At 44.3% G+C, this 18,397-nt stretch overlaps 1 protein-coding gene across 3 annotated transcripts; it reads left to right on the top strand.

The window, feature by feature from the left end:
- The first annotated feature begins 2,546 nt into the window (after positions 1–2,546).
- map3k7 (mitogen-activated protein kinase kinase kinase 7) lies at positions 2,547–17,412 on the top strand. 3 transcript variants are annotated; one of them, XM_079291498.1, is made up of 18 exons: positions 2,547–2,739; positions 3,321–3,440; positions 3,577–3,687; positions 3,872–3,937; positions 4,096–4,141; positions 5,578–5,716; positions 6,547–6,675; positions 8,237–8,361; positions 8,760–8,890; positions 9,644–9,725; positions 10,184–10,314; positions 10,393–10,540; positions 11,184–11,264; positions 13,015–13,082; positions 14,707–14,803; positions 15,112–15,173; positions 15,492–15,607; positions 15,846–17,412. In XM_079291498.1, the coding sequence occupies exons 2-18, from the start codon at positions 3,348–3,350 to the stop codon at positions 16,024–16,026; spliced, it is 1,806 nt and encodes a 601-aa protein (XP_079147624.1). In that variant the 5' UTR covers positions 2,547–2,739; positions 3,321–3,347; the 3' UTR covers positions 16,027–17,412. The 3 variants fall into 3 exon arrangements, with proteins under 3 accessions (XP_079147624.1, XP_079147625.1, XP_079147626.1); XM_079291499.1 differs by having other exon boundaries at positions 2,547–3,440; XM_079291500.1 differs by lacking the exon at positions 11,184–11,264.
- The last annotated feature ends 985 nt before the right edge of the window (positions 17,413–18,397 follow it).

Below are 18,397 nucleotides of genomic sequence, written 5' to 3' on the forward strand. Positions count from 1 at the left end.
GCCACTACGGGGACTAACATCATCACACATGAATACAACTGGGCTCATTTGGAGCCTCAGCTTTCCAGTTATACAAGCTTTATTTAATTCAAGATTAGGGACCACAGTGTGCAGTAATATTAAAATACACATTTTAGAAAACAAATAAGTGGGCATGTCTATGAGGGGGAGACTCATGGGGACCATTCAAACCCATTTTCAGTCATGTATCTTGGGGTGAGAGGTCAAGGGGACCCTTGTGAATATGGAATTGCCAGTTATGCCCTCACCAAAAACAATGCAGCCTTTGAAACATTACTAAGCCTCCTTCCTAACAAGCTAGTCACAAGCACGACACGGATGTAACAATGGCTTCCAGCTTCATATGATACCAGTACCTTCAAACCGAGCCCGCCGCAGCCTCTCGGAGACAGTAATGTTGTTGGACGGGATCGCACAGGTCTCGCAAGTGTCCCGAAGGAAAGAGTTCCAAGGTTACCAAAACCTGCGGGTGATTTAGGCCTGCAGAAGGCCGTTATTTAGTAGGGATAGACTTTCAAAAGAGAAGGCATTGTTATCAGTGAATGAAAGGCCAACTCCTGACTGAGTGAGCCATATTGATATCAGTACCGCCCTCAACTATCCAGCATCAGTCACTTCAGGCATACCTGGTCCTTTAGCCCACAGTAGTCCAGTGTCAAAAGCCACAATGAGAAACCAGACTGAAGCTCACCGAGAATATTCTGCTTATCTGCTCGTCTCTTTCCAAGACTTCCACTATTCAAAAAGGCATCTTGGAAATTGGCATATAAATGCAACCCTGTCTAGCAGGGTCTGCCTGAATGCATTGTGCAGCCCCGGTGACGGCTGTATGTTGTCCTCTCAAACATCCCATTAAACTCCATACCCAGCTGGTAAATGTGTTTGTTATTGCAGGACTCAATATCCTCATGGTGCTGCACACGCACTGCGAAGCGTCACCTGTCCAGAAGGAGAGCGCTTCATCAAGTCCGGGTCCTCGAAGATGTTAGGCAGCTCGGAGTCAACTTCCTGTTAACCGCAGGTCCCAAACCATATGCCGGTGTAGTCCCCAGAAAAACTGCCAGGTGAGAGGGTTTTAATCACCTTTGAAATGAGTGATTAGAATAATTATTTCAGGGGAGAGGGATGGCTCCTGCTATTACCAGCCCTCTGTTCAATATCACAACAAATTAGTTCGTGCTCATTAGTATGAGTTGTGCTTGCCTAGTGGTTTGGAAAGCCTCCATTGGGAACCTGCTTTATTACGTCCCGTGAGTGGGGCATGTAATTAGCATTCGTCAAGTGCTGTGTTTATATAACGCCCCTCCTTTACAAAATTTAATTTTGATGTTACATAAGTGTAACTTACTTGCCTGATCAAGGAGGGTCTCCCTTGCGAGGCTAAATTGTTAGATTATAGGTCGGCAGAACTTCCTCTTGAACTCGAAGTCCGTGGAGAAGGACTGGCAGAGATGCTGCGAACCAACAGGTTGTGTCAAGTCAGAAGTCAAGTTTATTAGCTTTTATCACATATTTAATGTCCCACTGAGACATGAAATAATTGTAGATGAGCCAACCTGGGAGATATACAGTATAATAGAAAAAAATAAATCTCAGCACATAAGAAAAAACACAATGAGGAAAACCTTGGTAGGGGGAATTCAAAAGGACAGAGGTCCCAAATGGACAGAAAGTTGTACCAATCAGTAGAAACACAACTTACAACAACTGGAGTAGAATCAAACAGTGGCAAAGAAGGGTTCAGATATTTGAGTCGTCAAAGTATCAAAGGTAAAAGTACTCAGTAGGCAGCAGAAAGGCCCCTGTCAGTACTGTATAATGCATTATCACACTGGATACTGATGCATTCACATGTAAGGAGCATTTAAAAGGAAATATTCTTTGTCCTTGCATTGTTGATGATGTTGATACTGTAACTGTATTGTATTAATGCCAATGCATCTTTAACTCCATCAGTCAGTTCTCCAGGGGAGCAGAACCAAGCCAACCACCAGCCATTCTTTATTATGTTAATCATGTTTGAATAAATCTTAAATTAATCACTTGTTAGGCGACTGTTCTCTTGTCTTTTCTTCTAACATTTTTAACAAAAATATTGACTTTTGAATTTTCGTAGGATTAGAGTGGTGGAATATAACTAAATACATTTACTTAAATACTGTAGGATACTTAACCACAGTTTTGTGGTAGTTTTACTTTACGTGAGTATTTCCATTTTGTGTTGCTTCATAACACTTCAACTCCACTAATGTTTCATTCAGTGGGCAATACTGTAATTTGTGCTCCACTATATTTTACTGTTAAAATTACATTTCGAATCACGGTTTTCATAGAAAACAAATCATCATCTTGTAAAAGATTATGCTTTTTTATAGCTTAAACTATCACGCAGTATATGCATTTGAAAGTTACAAAAAAAAGTTACAATATTAAGGGCCTTTCCTTTTTTAATGAATGAGGTCTCCTGGTCAGTGTGCAGGGGACACAATTGCAGTGCGCACACACTTCCTGATGGAGCTGCTCCTGCGAAGAATAAAAATACACTCCTAGCAAAGCCAGCTAGACGAGTTGTGAAAAAGTTATGTCTGGCTGTCAAGTGGATAGAGAAAGACTATTTTTAAAAATGGACGTCACTCCTCGGTTTTCTGTACATTAATAGCAGAAAATATCCCCATGTCCAGAGAGCCACCGGCACTGGTGACAAGACAACTGCGAAGGGTTGGATTGTTAAAGCTAATTAAGTCCCGGTAGCTAGCGTTAGCAACCAGGCTAGCCAGCTAGCGCAAACTGGCTAGCCAATATACTGCAGGCCTTAAGTATCTTGTTTTTACTCGCGAATGTTGTATGGTACTGTTAAAATATGGTCAGCACTAGTCTATAATAATGCTATAGGCCCGTATTACGTTTGCCAAAAGCTAACTTTGAGCACTCTTTAGTGTCGGTGACAGGTTTTGCTAGGGCAGCTACAGCTCGCTGTGCTAGCTAAGCTACGCGGTTAGCCAGTTGGTTGACTGCATCACACTAACTTAGCTGACAGGAGGCTAACATTAAGCCGTTGAATCTTGTTTGAGAGGATGTGTAACTAACCGTGTGGCCCCATTTTAAAGTATAGCTAGCTAACCGTAACGTTATTCATTATGTTACTTAGCCACGTCCCTGGCCGACGACAAGTTAGTCTACAATTGTGCCATTGTGGTAGCTAGCTAAATGTCTCGAAGCAAGTATTCTCTTTTGCCCAATTGAACTGTGAAAAAGTGTCAACATATGTGTTTTTCTTGTCTGCTGTTTCCTCTTTTCAGTAAGCTGCTAGCTGACGTTAGCTAGTAATGTCTCTAACGTTGCCATCCGGCGATATACTTGAAACACCTCCTGGATATCCATTTGAAGAAATCAACTATGAGGATATTGAAGTCGAGGAGGTGGGTTGTGTTTGGTTTTGTGGTCTGACAACGACTTAAGACCTAACGCTGATGCTCTACATGAACGTTCAGAAGACAAGGAGCTGACGTTTACTTTGGAGTAATGTTAACTTTCTGATGTACTGTCCCTTTTCAGGTGGTGGGGAGAGGAGCTTTTGGGGTTGTTTGCAAAGCCAAATGGAAAGGCAACGATGTCGCGATCAAGACCATCGAGAGCGAATCGGAGAGGAAAGCCTTCATTGTCGAGGTATTGTTGTTATTGTCTTTACCCCACGACTGCAACATGTTTAGTTGACACACAAACACACACACGCTCTGTCAAGTTCCAGTGGGACAGAGTTTGTGTAATGACAGCCTGGGTGACAAATATTTGTGTGCTTAAAGTATTAAATAGCATGCATGCAGATGACGTTTTTCCTCTTTGTCTCCAGCTCCGGCAGCTTTCGCGTGTGAATCACCCCAACATTGTGAAGTTGTACGGCTCTTGCAATAATCCAGTAAGTTGGCTGGACTGCTATTACATGTCACGCTCTCTTAACCGCGCAGCCACATCGACCATTCGACTCCCCAGCAACGGCATGTCCCAGTACGATCCTGTGTGTTTTCTATTATCTCTCTGGTTGCGTTTCTGATGATTTTTCCTCTTCCCTCGCAGGTCTGCCTTGTGATGGAGTACGCTGAAGGCGGGTCATTGTACAATGGTGAGTCTGCACGCACACTGCTGTATTACAGATGGCCGCATTTGTCTCGCCTTTGCCAGTGGTGAAACGGAACACAGCCTTGCCCAGACATGAGAAGCAGCCCTGTTCAGTTTTTACCCTCCCACTGTTTGCATGTTCAGTCGTTTGTCCCAGTTCCTTGATAATCTAGTCTTTGCACAGTGACATGCGGCACAGGCACAACCTTGTTTGTCCCTGCAAGTCTATATCCAAACGGACCTGGGAAATAGGGAGCTGTAACAAACAGCAATATGCATTCATGTTATAATGTGTTATTAAAGATACATATGTGTCTGCAAAGTTCAGCATCATAGAATGTGTGTGCACGTGACCCCCATGACTGTTATGTTATGTTTTTAATAAGTTTAACTTAGTGGATGTGGGCCACAAAAGCTGACTAAATGTATTGCTCAAATTTCACAGAATTTGGTTGGCACTTGGATAATTATTTTTATTGCAATTTGGGTCTTGTTTTGACAGTTTTGACCATCATAGCTGTTGGTAATATTAAGACTCAGTCGATTGTTGAGGTCTGAGAATGTAGTGACATCGTTTAAAAGAAGTTACATGGGGTCGAGAAATGTGAGCAGATGTCAGACGGTCGACAGGTTTCAATCAAGCCCCCAGGCCTGCTTTCACTGTGACCTGCTGTACATACAGTTCCTCTACAGTGAGGGATTATTGTCGACATTTTGGCATGCGTGTTTCATGAGCATATAGGCCTTTTATCTGCTTTCCCAGGATATCAGTGGTTGGAACGGCTTTTATTCCCAAAAGGTTTCGGATCGGGTTGCTTTTGTTGTTTCCAGGATGTGAATCCCACAGTGTGAGCCGCTGCACTTCACACTTCACAATTAGCTCTCCTCCCTAGTTACCGAATCTCTATCAGAGTTACTCTCGGGGGCTACACTATGGGCGCCATTGCTTTGATGTCATTAAGTTGCGTTGTGAATGCTGATTTTGAACAATCTGTTCTCAGTTTTCCCACTTGGAATAAACTTAGCAGAGAGAGACTGCTGTGAATGTGCGGAGACATTTTTTTTTTTTTAAGATCGTTTCTAAAGCAGCTTCAGTTAATGTTGTTGCAATGAGACAAAACCAAAGTTTTTTTTATTTGTTTTTTTTATTTTTTAAATGTGTTCTTATTTTAGACACACTGAGCTGCAGAGTGTGTTTACCCCTGTGACCACCAGCAGCAGTCGTCCCATTTCAACAAATTGACCTAATCTTTAGACCGCTATGGAAACGCTGACAACTATGGGATGAAAGGAACCTTTAAGTTCCTTGAAAAGTAGTCCCTGGAACCCAGGAACTTCTTGCTTGGAACAGGGCTGTCTCGAAGCCGTACTTCCTGCGTGGTTCCTCTCTGTAGGTTCATTGTGTGTGTGGTGGTTGTGACTGTGCTCTCTTGTCCACAGTGCTGCATGGTGCTGAACCCCTCCCCTATTACACTGCCTCCCATGCCATGAGCTGGTGTTTTCAGTGTTCCCAGGGCGTGGCCTATCTCCATGGCATGAAACCAAAGGCTCTCATTCACAGGGACCTCAAGCCACCCAAGTATGCTCCTCCTCACCTCACTCTCTTGTCTCCTGTTTCACTGTGCCTGCAAAGTGCCCGGTAGTTTCCCCCTTTGATTTACTTCATGTTCAACAAATATTGTACTTTTGAAATTGATCTGATTATTGTGTGGCAGAAGTGTAAACCTTTATATCTTTACATTATGGGGTTATTGTGTCTTTGCAGAGGTGTGAACTTGTCTCTCAAGCTCTTCTTTAAAAGAGTTTCTCTGTGTTTATTTTGAACACTCTGAACTCCATTTAACTCTGAAGTCCTGCGCCTCAGTGGAAACAGCATCGCGGCTGGAAGTAGAGATAACACAAACATTTGTGCAATATAACACAGTTATGATGCCAGATATCAAAGAAAACGAAAAAAGGGCTGCACTTTCACTGAATGTTTGTCATTTATTTAAATGAGAAAAGTATAAAAATGTGATTTTTTTTATTTTTTTTAATTAATATTTTAAGCTTGGATTTGGTTATTTTTTCTGATGGAAGCCTATTCATACGGTTACATGCAACATATTTCCATACATGCACACACACACACACACACATGGTGTATTTCTGTTAAAAGTATCCTTTTTCTGAGCTCAGAAAAACCAGCTTTTAAATGAAACAATCAGTATAAAAGTATAACAGTTGTGAAACCACTGTGTGTACGTTGTACCTGTCGCTGGTTATAGCACTCTTTTATTCCGGCACTTTTCTTTTTACTCAAACAAGTCCGATAGTTCACTTTTTTGTTTTTTTAATTGATTACTTCAAGTTCAAAGCATTGTCATCATCTAATAGAGTTTATTTCTGGCTCTTTTCTTTTTCTTCCAGTCTGCTTCTAGTGTTAGGCGGCACTGTGCTGAAGATATGTGACTTTGGAACAGCGTGTGACATTCAGACCCACATGACCAACAACAAAGGAAGTGCAGCATGGATGGCCCCAGAGGTGTTTGAAGGCAAGTATGAGTGGCATTCCAAGTAGTTTAAGAGCTTTGGATACCTGCCCTGTTAGGTGTTGTTTTTTTAACTAAATAGAGTATATTGTTTAATTTCTGTAAATGCTCGCAGAATCACCACAAGCCAATGAAACCAGCTCACTAGACAGGATTTGAGAACCTGTTCCCGTTGAGAGCTTGTCTGATTCGTTGAGATCGCATATCTCCGAGCCTATTGATTCCTCTTAGTTACGTCATTGTCACATGTCGGAGAAGTTGCTGTTACCCTGAGGGGAAGCACCACATTTCTTCCCAGCTGATGCTACGTCTTAAACAACGAATCTGTGTTGAATTCAGCAGGAGAGCTAGTTTCTGTTAGCCGTTAGCTGCTGGGCAGCACAGTCCTGCTTGGCTAAATAACAGAGCTAGCAGCTAATGCTAACAGAGGTTACGATGATTATGATGGGTTCAATCTCTGATTGATAGAAATTAGTATTGGGCGAAGGTAAATTATAACGTGATCATGACGTGTTATCTTGTAAATTGCTTTTAAAACTTGACCTGTTTTAACTTCCTGTAACTAGCTCTGAGCAGCTTAAAATACATCATTCAAAGTATTTACCAAGATTTTTCTTTTCATTAAAGCAAATATTTAAATATAAATACAACCATTAATTTGACATCATTACAGTACATCGTTTGAATTTTGTGTTTTTTATGCAAACGACCACTATAGATGACAATAACAAAGTAAAGGGATAATATTTCGACTCTTTGACGGATTACACTGAATCAGCAACGGAATCAATAAAGAATCGAAAGAATTCCCATCCCGACAGCTCACTCATTTGTATATGCTTTGTTCTTGCACCCACCTGTGCCCGGTCACCATTAGCTTAGCGCTTGCAGCATCGTGGCACTAACCCTTGAGTCAGCATCAGCAGCCTGACTCTGCTGCTCTATTGATGGTGGTCTCCCAAGCACAGTGAGACGATGAATGGAGTGATGCCGGTGGCTTTATTTCCCCCAGGAGATGACGGTGTAAAATGTGTGTTCTCATTCAGCCAGGAGCCTAATGTACTTCTGCATGATGGGACGGGGTTCTGGGACGGGGTTCTTCGACGGGGGGGCGGGTGTCAGGAGGAAAGATATATTAAGCCCAAGTCATTACCTTGTTTTTGGAGGCAACTTACAAGACTGCAGTGCGATTAAACAACTCACTTCTGCCCTCTCTGTGAACTCTTTACAACTAATTTGCATCCGCTTTACCCACGCAGCAACTTTTTTGAATAGGTGCGTGATGTGCACTTAAATTCTGCAATAATAGGCCAAGTAATTAAGCAACACAGGAGCCGCTCCTCGGTTAAAAAATTGCTCGCTTATTCTCCTCCTCCTCCTCCTCCCTTGAAAGCAGAGATGAGCTAAAAGCTGCTGTGCTTTCGCTGGCACATCCTCTCTCTGATCTCAAACGTGCCACAGAGAATTACCTTTTTATCAAGTCAGTCAGTGATGTCAGACGCAGCCTGTCCGCCCCGTTTGAAGAGGACCTAAGTGTTGCTGTGCCTTCTGATGTACGTTGCAGGCAGCAATTACAGCGAGAAGTGCGACGTGTTCAGCTGGGGGATCATTCTCTGGGAGGTGATCACTCGCAGGAAGCCCTTCGATGAAATCGGAGGACCAGCCTTTCGCATTATGTGGGCCGTGCACAACGGTGAGTCACTTACTGTGTGTGTGTGTGTGGGGTGGGGGGGGGGGGAGCTATAGGATGCAAAGGCCATGTCCAGCTGTCAGCTGCTGTGAGCCTTCAGACGTGCCCGCCCCGCTAGGCCTGCTGGGAGACTGAGAGTACGAAGAGCCTGGCAGAAGAGTGCAGCTGAAAGGCATGTTCACCTGTGCTACTGCGGAGATGGATCGGGGGAGAATACTAATGGGACACTAATAACACCTGGCCACAGGTTTAATGTTTCAATCTGCCTGCCTGAGTCATTATGGTTGGTGCAGCAGGAGACTGGGGGATTTAGCATAAATATGCAATATTTATGTCTGGTGTGATGGTAAATGTTGTTTCGTTGTTTGACTGTTTTTTGTTTTTTTTTCTTACACATTCAGGCACAAGACCTCCTTTAATCAATAATTTGCCCAAGCCCTTAGAGAGCCTGATGACCCGCTGCTGGTCTAAAGACCCCTCTCAGCGGCCTTCCATGGAGGAGATAGTGAAGATCATGACTCATCTAATGAAGGTAATCTGCTTCCCCTTTTCTCCCAGGCTTTCATTAAACTGGAGTGGATGAAGGGGATTAGGTAAAGTTTTAATGCGACATAAAGTTACAGTACACACTGTATGGTTTTCCACAGAGAGGTGTTCCTGTCATTAGGCCGTCCCTCATTGATATGAATGGGGTGGATAAAAGTAATCATTTAATTTCGAGGTGTTGTGACTCATTCCTGCAGCACTGCAATCTACATCCTCCAAAATGACCGTACAGTTGAATCAACACGTCTCAGTTTAAGCAAATTGAAATAGTAGCAGTAGTTTTAGGTAGGTACCTCATGAATATAAATATTTGAACTTTGATTCGTCTCTGTTTCTTCATTGAAACACACTTGACACTTTACATTACACTTCATCATACTTGTTTGTAGTACTGTTATCTGTTTGTTGTGCACTTTATTTTATATTCTATTGTAAATCTTAATGTGTTTCTAGCCAGACTAGATGAGAAAACAAGCACTGTGGCTTGTGAACGCGCCCTTAGACGATTTCTTTCTTCCTTTCTTGACAGTAAACCATCAGCACGTCCACTGTCAAAATCCTGTGGTTGGTCTTAATTGCTTTCGCACTACAAATTAACCCACAGTCCAATTAGAACCGAACCGAAACAGACCAGATCAGGCCATCTCTGCCCAAATAACGCCGCAAATAAGAGGTACATACTGTATGTAAGAATGAAAGTCATAATTGAAGCTGTGCTTTTTTCTTCTTCTTTTGTCAGTACTTCCCAGGATCTGATGAACCCCTGCAATATCCATACCAGTATTCAGACGATGGGCAGAGCAACTCTCCAACTAGCACGGGTACAGGAGTCCCACCAGCACAGGAAGTTGATGTTAAAGCAGTACCCGGCACTTACTGCACGGCTGTCCATGATGCAGACACACACAGACGTTTTACTCACTGTTGCCGCCGTTTAATGCTGCTGGTATATGCACACATGTAGATAAGGGGTTGTGATTGGCCTCTCTAAATCCAAAGTTGTGTAGGTTTATTACATTGTAGTAACAACTTTGCGTTTTTAAATCCCCAGATAATAGGTAGGTGGAGATCTGTGATTGTCTGGTATCGCAAGACTCCTCCATTTGTCTGTTTTTTGATGTTTTTGAATTATTTTGAGTTTTCCCACATGTTTTTTCAGTGTTGTGAAACACCAAATATAAGCAGCAGATGCATTGTAAAATCTTAAAAAGGCACCACAGTTGAGAACTTATGAAAGCTATAAAGCCTCTCTCCTGTCCTGCGTCTCGGGGAATGCCAGGTTCCTACGTGGACTACACCGGCACCAGCACAAGCAGCAAAAGCGACGCCAACATGGAGCACAGTGATTCTCAAGGGAGCAATGACACGATCAAGATCACGCCTCAGTTCGCCCCTTACTTCAAGCCAAAGGTAAAGCAACTCTTCAGTATGATTAAGTATTGTCCCAAACAGGCTCCTGTAGTGACTGTTTGTCTTTGGTTCCCTCAGGCAGACCCGCTGAGGACCCTGCCTCTGTCCAGGGGGGGCAGCGTTGAGAGTCTGCCCGCACGGACGCAGTGCCTGGCGTCGTCGGACAGCAAAAGAATGAGCGCCGACCTGTCGGAGCTGGAGCCCAAGATACCGTTTACGCCTGCAGGTAATAACAGACATTTACACGGCCCACGGAAGCAGGAAGAGGAGCTCATCGAGGCAAATTGGGCATGTCGCTTATGAGATTCAGAATGTTCTACTTTAATAAGAAATGTTGCACAGGAGAAGGCATGCAAGTGTTATTGTCAAGTCTTGTTGGAATGAGGCCTCTCCCGAGTCCACAAGAAACTCCTCCCATGACACTTTGTGTCAGTTTATTTTTCATGTGCTTTCATCACATAGACTAGATTGATTCCTCATATAAACACAGCCATGTCCCCCCTGAATGCTAAAGCCCGTCAGACCCAGCTGTCTCACCAGTGCTGAGGAATTTACATTTGAGCACACAGAGTATGTCAGGGCTTTTGTTGTTGCTCTTTTAGTTTTGTCACACTTTGATGCAACGTTAATGAATGGAGTTCGTGTGAGTCGAGCACCGACGGTCTGTGTCCGAACTCCCCGCTGTCGTTTGTGCCGAGAAAAGCAGCGTCTGGAAACGGACGTGCATGCTGCCCGTGCACGGTGCACTATATGCTCTGCATGTGCGTGGCCCACGATTCCACACAGTCCTGCCGTGGGGCCCAGTCTCTCTTAGTCCGCATGCTTGTCGTGTTCGCAGCTGTATGTGTGTATGTGTGTGTTTTTCGCAGCACGTCCGCAGTTTAAACGAGGCCACCGTAAAACGGCATCGTACGGTACCATTCTGGATGTCCCCAAGATCGTCGTCACAGGTATCTCTGGGGCCACTGGGCTTCCTGGTGACCGGGTGGAGCTGGCTTGGCTTGGCTGTTGTGGGTTGCTGTGCTCTCTGACGGGGCTCTCCTCCTGTGTGTGTCACTCCATATGATACCAACCGCGGAATGTTCATTCATATTAACGATGTTGCATGTTAAGGGCAGTCTCTATTTTTAAGGATGTTATTGACCCTTCGCTAAGCCCCGCCCCCTGCTGCTAGTCTGACTAGCTGTCAGAGCTACCGTGGACCCCACACTGTCACTAACTGCACTCCATGCATATAAATTATCAAATTTTTGGAAAAAAATCTAAAGCAATTGCAGAATAAAAGCAGACTATGACCGGCCGCTATGATTGGCCCACTTTCGAGTGGCGGGACTTAGCGAAGGGTCAGTCGAGCCGGTCCTGGAGTAACACACATCGGAGGTGCCTTTTTGTCTTCTGTGATTTTCCAGTTGGCAGAAGCGGGACATGAGTTAATATCCTCATCTGGTGTCACCTTTTTTTGTTACACTCAAAATCTAGTTCCAGCTCATTAAGTGTCCGTCACCTGTGTCAATAACGACACATTTTGAGCTGACTCCAGGGCATCCAATCAGTGCATTAGATCCGTTGGGCTGACACAGGTGAGATGAACCCTTTAACTCACGTCCCCGTCCTCTCTGTCTCCTCGCTGGCTTGGCTGCAGCAGATCACGAGTAACTCAGTGCTCCAGTTCTCTGGTTCTCTGCATTTCAGCTCGTTTCATGCATCGAGGACTTGGCTGGTGTTTTTTTTGGGGGGGGGGGTTCTCCCCCTCTTGCTCTCTTTAACATCCATTAACTTTGGAAAAAAAACTTCTTTTGATTAATTGCTCTCACATTGAGGGTCAGAGCTATTATTACAAGCAGTGGTACCAATGAAAGGAATTGGGACAGCTCCAGATTTCAGAACAAAAGGGCTTTTATTTTGAAACATGTTGAATGTAATCCGGTGACTAAGGGAGTCAGCTGATGTTATTACATAGTGCTCGTGTACACGAGGTCATAACTCCTTGGTAGCCGTTGAGTACGGATGTAGCGCAATACAAAGTTCACCATTTGGTATATATCTCAGGTATGAGGTCATGATTCAAAACCATTTCAACAGCAGGAAAATTCAATTCAGTTTCATGACACACAAAAAAAAATAACTGTAGAGCGTTCCACTCAGTGTATTACAACAACAGAGGAGGCCGAATCTGTCCAACAAGTTCTTTGTGTTCTCTTCAGTGTGCTTGTCTGTTAATGTGTTGTGCCTTCAGTGTGTCGTAGACAGAGCTTCTAGATAAACCCAGTCACTGCATTAGCTTTGAGTGAGTAAGTGAATCAACTTGATGTGTCCCATGTCATGTAAAGTTTGGGAAATGCGCAGACTATGGAGTAAAAAACGTGTAATCCCAACATGACATAGTCGTGTTTCATATTGTTATGTGAAACCTGGGAGTGCTATGTTATATGCTGTATATTGTGGTTGTGGGTAGGTTTAGTCTACGGTAGTGTGTGTGTGTGTGTTCGTTGTGCACCGTCAGAAGGGCTCGGTGCCCTTTTAGTGCCTCCGTCCCTTCTGGCCGTGCCACAGCGCCGTGTAGATGGGCCAGCACACGGAGGGTTAAATAAGTGCAGCTGTCCCCGGGGCACCAAACATCCCAGCATCGCTGTCTGCTAGCTCTGCCGGGGTCTCACTCTCTGTCCCTCCCCCCCACCCCTCTGTCTGTCCTGTCCACAGCCACATTCGAGCCTCAGAGACGTCGGTCCGTGCAGGATCTGCCAGGCATCGGCACAGAGTCCAGCCAGGTAAGACACGGTCACTGTTGGGAGCGGGTAGGGGTCGGTGTAGCTGCGGTTATATTTCAAAAATAATCTAAATCAAATGACTCTGGAATGAAGGAGGCGTGTGGCCCTCTGTTGCTCGTGTCAAAGTAGATGAAAACAGTTACTGTGGGTAATGTATATATGTGTATATATATATATATGTGTGTATGTGTGTGTATATATATATATATATATATATATATATATATATATATATATATATATATATATATATATATATATATATATATATTTATTGTTTTTATACTTTCCTCAAACTTGCGGCCATTAATAACTTCTATTGTGCTTTGCTGTTAGTGTCTAATGAAAGATGAGGGCAAAAATGGGACTTGAAGGCTTTTCCTTTTTATTCCCATACAAACTAATTTGGTCATATGTCGGCCTATAACAAATGTATGAATACACAGACTGTATCTTACGCCAACATGAAAGACTTGGCTTTATCGAGACTGTTTATTGATCTCATGCGCTGCGTTTCAGCACCCGGGACAGCGCCACACACACCCGCTACACAAACAAACTCATAATATTTACTGTTGATGCATCATGAATAATGTGAGATTGATATTCCTTATTTCATGGGCTATTTCGATTTTTGGGGATAATGCATAGCCTATTTAAAAATAAATCAATGTCAAAAGCACTTCCATTGTTGTTTGATGTTATTTAACATGGAAGCTAATAAACACCTCGTCTTCAACTGTAAGCTTTATGATGCTCGGATGAACTCCAGCAGAACCCGACCAAAGGGGTTTATCTCTTTGTTTTGCCGCTGTCATCATTCCTCCCGCGGAAGCCGTGTGGATGTGTGACTGATGCCGTCTTTCAGAAGCGTTCTTCATCAAGAGAGAGAGAAACCCTTTGGGAGGAGAGGTCACGGAGTACGACACGCGTTTGATATGTCAGACGAACAGCCCGATCTGGGCTTCAAACGGACTCCGGGGCTCGGGAGTGTTTCTCCTGCTTTCCCAAACATTTGTCTCCATTTGTAACGGATGTAAAGCCACAGCTCGGTGCACTCAGAAGTTCATCTGGAGTTCAGCGTGAAGACGTTGAACACAAATACCGTTCGCTGAAGAAGATAAATCGCGCCGTGCTGCCTGTTCAGATTCCCAGTGGCGTGACAAGCGCCATTGATCATGGAGTTGTGTGTTTGTGTGAGTTTTGCTTTGTTACCGTTCTGATTCTATTCCCATGTTTGGATCCAGAGAGTCACTGAGCCACTAACCTCAGATTCACTGCATACAAAACAGTCTGTTTGGTCATTTTAGACCAGTGTTCATAGTTTGGATTCTCCTTATGTTAAATGACATTCTATCACACCGTCCCTTTGATGGCTGGACGCATGTCCGATAGGCTTTATGAACCAACTAATTGCAAGCGGACACAATCACAAATCTCACCAGTATGAATGGAATTCAGCTTCATTTGGCCCACGCCTCCAAATGTGCGCGATAAGCAGATTAGAGCGGCATTATTTGTTTAATGTTTTTTATTTTTTGTGGTGGCCCAGGTCACATGTTGCCACTCGGGCACTGTGACTGGCTCGCCAGATGACTGACGGGTGTCTCGTGTCCTCTCTTAGGGGAGCAGGAACAGCAGCCGGTCCTCCAGTCCGAGTGTGAGGATGATGCCTGACAAGACGAGCAGCAGGGGTTACTTCTCCCCCGACGAACCCACAGGTGTTTGCATAAAAGTGTTGCCTCTTTTGTCTTCATAGGGCCAGTTAATAACTGGTTCCTGCCAAACAGATGGAAGTGTGAACGCCCCCCTGACTGGCATGCATTTTGTTCATATTTTGCAAACACGCCGGTTGTAACAGCATCTGTGTCATTGTGGCCAGATGTTTTTACATCTGTAAGGGTCCACTGGAGACACTGTAGTGTCACTGATTTCGGGTCAGAAAGGTTATTTCTGAGGGTGGTGGAACAGCCGACACCGTTCCTGTGCAGTCACAGAGAAAAACCAACTCTTTCCTCTCTTTCCTCAGACACCAACGGCTCGGACAACTCCATTCCCATGGCTTATCTCACCCTGGATCACCAGCTGCAGGTACGCCGTCGTTTCCTTTAAATATTGTCCGATAGCGACTCTTACTCCGGTTGGGTGGTGTTGCGGCGCCGCTCTTTTCCTCTCAAAGATGAGTTGAAGGGCATCGTGAATGACTTAATTATGAAGGGATTAGCCCTGAAAACATGATGCTGTCTGAAAAGTGGAATGTGCACATAAATACACGTTGGCAGCACCAGTGAGATGTTTGGCGTATTATTAACTGCTCAGACTAGCCGATATAAATACATTCTGCCGTCATGCGCGGGCGGGCAGGCGTCAATTAACAGCAACATGTGTGTGTTGTTGTTTCTCTTCCAGCCTCTCGCTCCCTGTCCCAACTCCAAAGAGTCCATGGCCGTGTTTGAGCAGCACTGCAAGATGGCCCAAGAATACCTGAAGGTGCAAACGGAGATCGCCCTGCTGATCCAGAGAAAGTACGTTGACTTGCAACAAGTGTGTTGTGTACTACACTGCAGATGGTAAAAATGACTAATAATGATACAGATTCATGCCACTCGAGTGAGGCAGCGGAGGCTCCAGAAACGAGCGGAGTAGTAATTCATTTAGTAGAATAAATTCCACATGTTAGTTTGAATCGATCTGAAACAAGCGCCCAAAAAACAGCAGCCCTCGCTATAAAAGATAACAGCGCTTCATATCCCGTCTGCGCAGGAAGGAGCTCATCGCCGAACTGGACCAAGACGAGAAGGACCAGCAGAACACGTCCCGTCTGGTGCAGGAGCACAAAAAGCTGCTGGAGGAGAACAAGAGTCTGTCCACGTACTACCAGAAGTGCAAAAAGCAGCTGGACCTGATCCGGGTCCAGCAACAGAAGAGACAGGGCACGTCGTGATGAGACGGAGACATCTATGAACTGCTACCGATCTCCTCCCCCCCCCTCCGGCACTATAACATTACCCACTCATTCTCTGCACACAAACGCACTGTTCCCAGTCCAGCTTTGTAAAGAGACCCGTGTCCTGCATGTCTCCTTGTAGACCCTCGACGTCTGTCCAGCAGGAAGATGACGTCCTCTGTACATACATTTGCACATCCTCACAGTGTATTCTGTGACCGCCGACCAAACAATCACTCCAGCCCCACGGACCCTACCGCTTCGCTCCGGGGGGGGGGGGGGGGGGGGTTGGACCTTTCCCATCAGCGACTGGGGCCCCCCTCCCTCCCACCATCCTCCAGAATGTGAAAAAAGGCTTTTTCGGGGGGTGGGGGGGGGAGAGAAAGTGTGAATCATATGCAAGAATCTTCGGAGATCGGTGAGGTATGTTTGAAACCTGTTCTGCAGCGCGTGTGCATGGAACCCCTGTTATGCAAACCACACACCCCTTAAATCAACCTATTTATGTTCCCCCTTTTACCCTTTTTTCTAATTGTGAGCATGAGCCCTTTCCCACAGACCGCCGGGGGGGGGGGGGGGGGGGTAAAACCTGGATGCAGCATGAATAATCTGCTCCTCGTGCTCTTAAAACAAAAACACACACCGAGCTTCCCGAGCAAACACGGGGAGCTGCGGATTCCCCTTTTTATTTGGACTTCAGTGTTGTTGTTTTTTGTCTTTTCTATTCAGTAGTTCACTTTGTACGATAGCTCTTGTGTCATTTCTGCGTTACGACATGTTTTATCTGGTCTGGGAATGCCCTTGCGTTCAAACGGATAGCGGAGCCTATAGCTCCCTATACAGTATCTAGTTTGTTTTTAGTTCACATGTTGCCTTAGAAGTTGCCTGCATTTTAAGTGCTTGTTTTATGTGACATGTAGTGGGGATAAAAGCAGCAAAAAAAAGATCTATATTTTTATGTAATGGACAGTGAATGAAATTGTGAGCGAGAAGGATCGATGTCAGTAAGCTGATAATGTAAATGCGTCCCACCAGCTTTACATCCAAAACATGACATGTACTCTAAAAAAAAGAATGTGATTTTTGTTTTGTTCCCTCAAGTACGTTTTGCACAATCACTTTTTCTTTTTTTGTTCTTCTGGTCATGTACAACTTTTAATCTCTCATTGAAGCAATTCTGATTTTAAAAAGGGCAAGACTTGACGAGTCTTACTTTTAAAATGTGTTACTGTACAGGACCTCCCTCCGTTCACAAAGAATGAATTTACCACGCGCACGCCACACTGTTGATGACGTGTTTCCTAGGCCACTGGGAACCGAGCTACAGTACACGGCAGTGAGCAAGGCATTATGAAATAAACTGAATGGTGAAAAAGTTTCACTTCTTCCAATGCGTGTGTGTTTGTGGCGGATGCATTCATTTGAAATCATGAGTCATGTTTCAAAGTTACGGTTATTTTTTTTTCGTCTTTAATTTGTAATTCCTAGAATTGTAATGTCTGTAGTAGGGATGCTCCCCCGGAACTGTTCTCAACGGGAACCGATAAAACAGAAGTAAATACCCGGAGTATCGTTAAGGTCCGGAGTTAAAGGTTCCGCTGTCGGTACTTTAGAAGTTACGAAGTGAGATTCTCCGCACAAAGCGGTTAGTACAGCGTGAGACACGCAGCGTGGCAGCGAGAAGAAGTGTGGCTACGTTTGACTCCAGTGGATGCTGAGAACTCTCGTTGTCTCAAATGCATTAAAACCCTCACAAGAGAGGAAACACCAGCAATTTATCAAAACATTTGGGGAACACGCATAACATAAATGTGCAGAAATGCACCGTTTTCTACCGTTTGTCGAGCAGCCGCCCGTCCTCGCCCACTGCAGGTAACGTTAGCGATGCTATTAGTCCGGCTTTTGTTTTTGTTTTTAACAACCAATGACAAATGTAGATTGTATGGATACAGTCTTGTATACAGGCCCCCCCCATTTGTTCGGAGCATGTAGCCACATCTTCCACATTGCTTTACTTTTTAACTTTAGCTTCAGACCGGTTGAAATGCTGATGCAGAGATGGGCCCCCACTGGAGACAGCTACGCAAACTCCATCTGCTAATGAAGACCATGAGTTGAAAGTCCCGGGAAAAGCTAGTAAGTGTACTTTGAGTTGAGATTTCACAATTGTTGTTTTTTTTATCTATTTTTTTTTTTTTTTAAGGGTTTGCACAAAAAACTCTGGACGCAAGGACCACTTTCGACTGCATCTTTTAGTTTTCCTCAGTGGGTGGACTTTACTCAGTTTACTTCATGCTGTTGTGGAACAAATCAACACAAAAAAAGGCCAATAAATGTAGTTTTTAAATAAGTTGAAGTGTGGAACATC

Source organism: Melanostigma gelatinosum (genome assembly GCF_949748355.1).
Source record: "Melanostigma gelatinosum genome assembly, chromosome: 19".
NCBI classification, from domain to species: Eukaryota; Metazoa; Chordata; class Actinopteri; order Perciformes; family Zoarcidae; genus Melanostigma; species Melanostigma gelatinosum.

Excerpts from the sequence above, each read along its gene's own strand:
- map3k7 (XM_079291499.1), top strand. The coding sequence starts at position 3,348 with ATGTCTCTAACGTTGCCATCCGGCGATATACTTGAAACACCTCCTGGA. Across the intron at positions 8,362-8,759 it reads TATGTGGGCCGTGCACAACG|GCACAAGACCTCCTTTAATC; the intron begins GTGAGTCACTTA and ends TTACACATTCAG. Across the intron at positions 9,726-10,183 it reads CAACTCTCCAACTAGCACGG|GTTCCTACGTGGACTACACC; the intron begins GTACAGGAGTCC and ends GGGGAATGCCAG.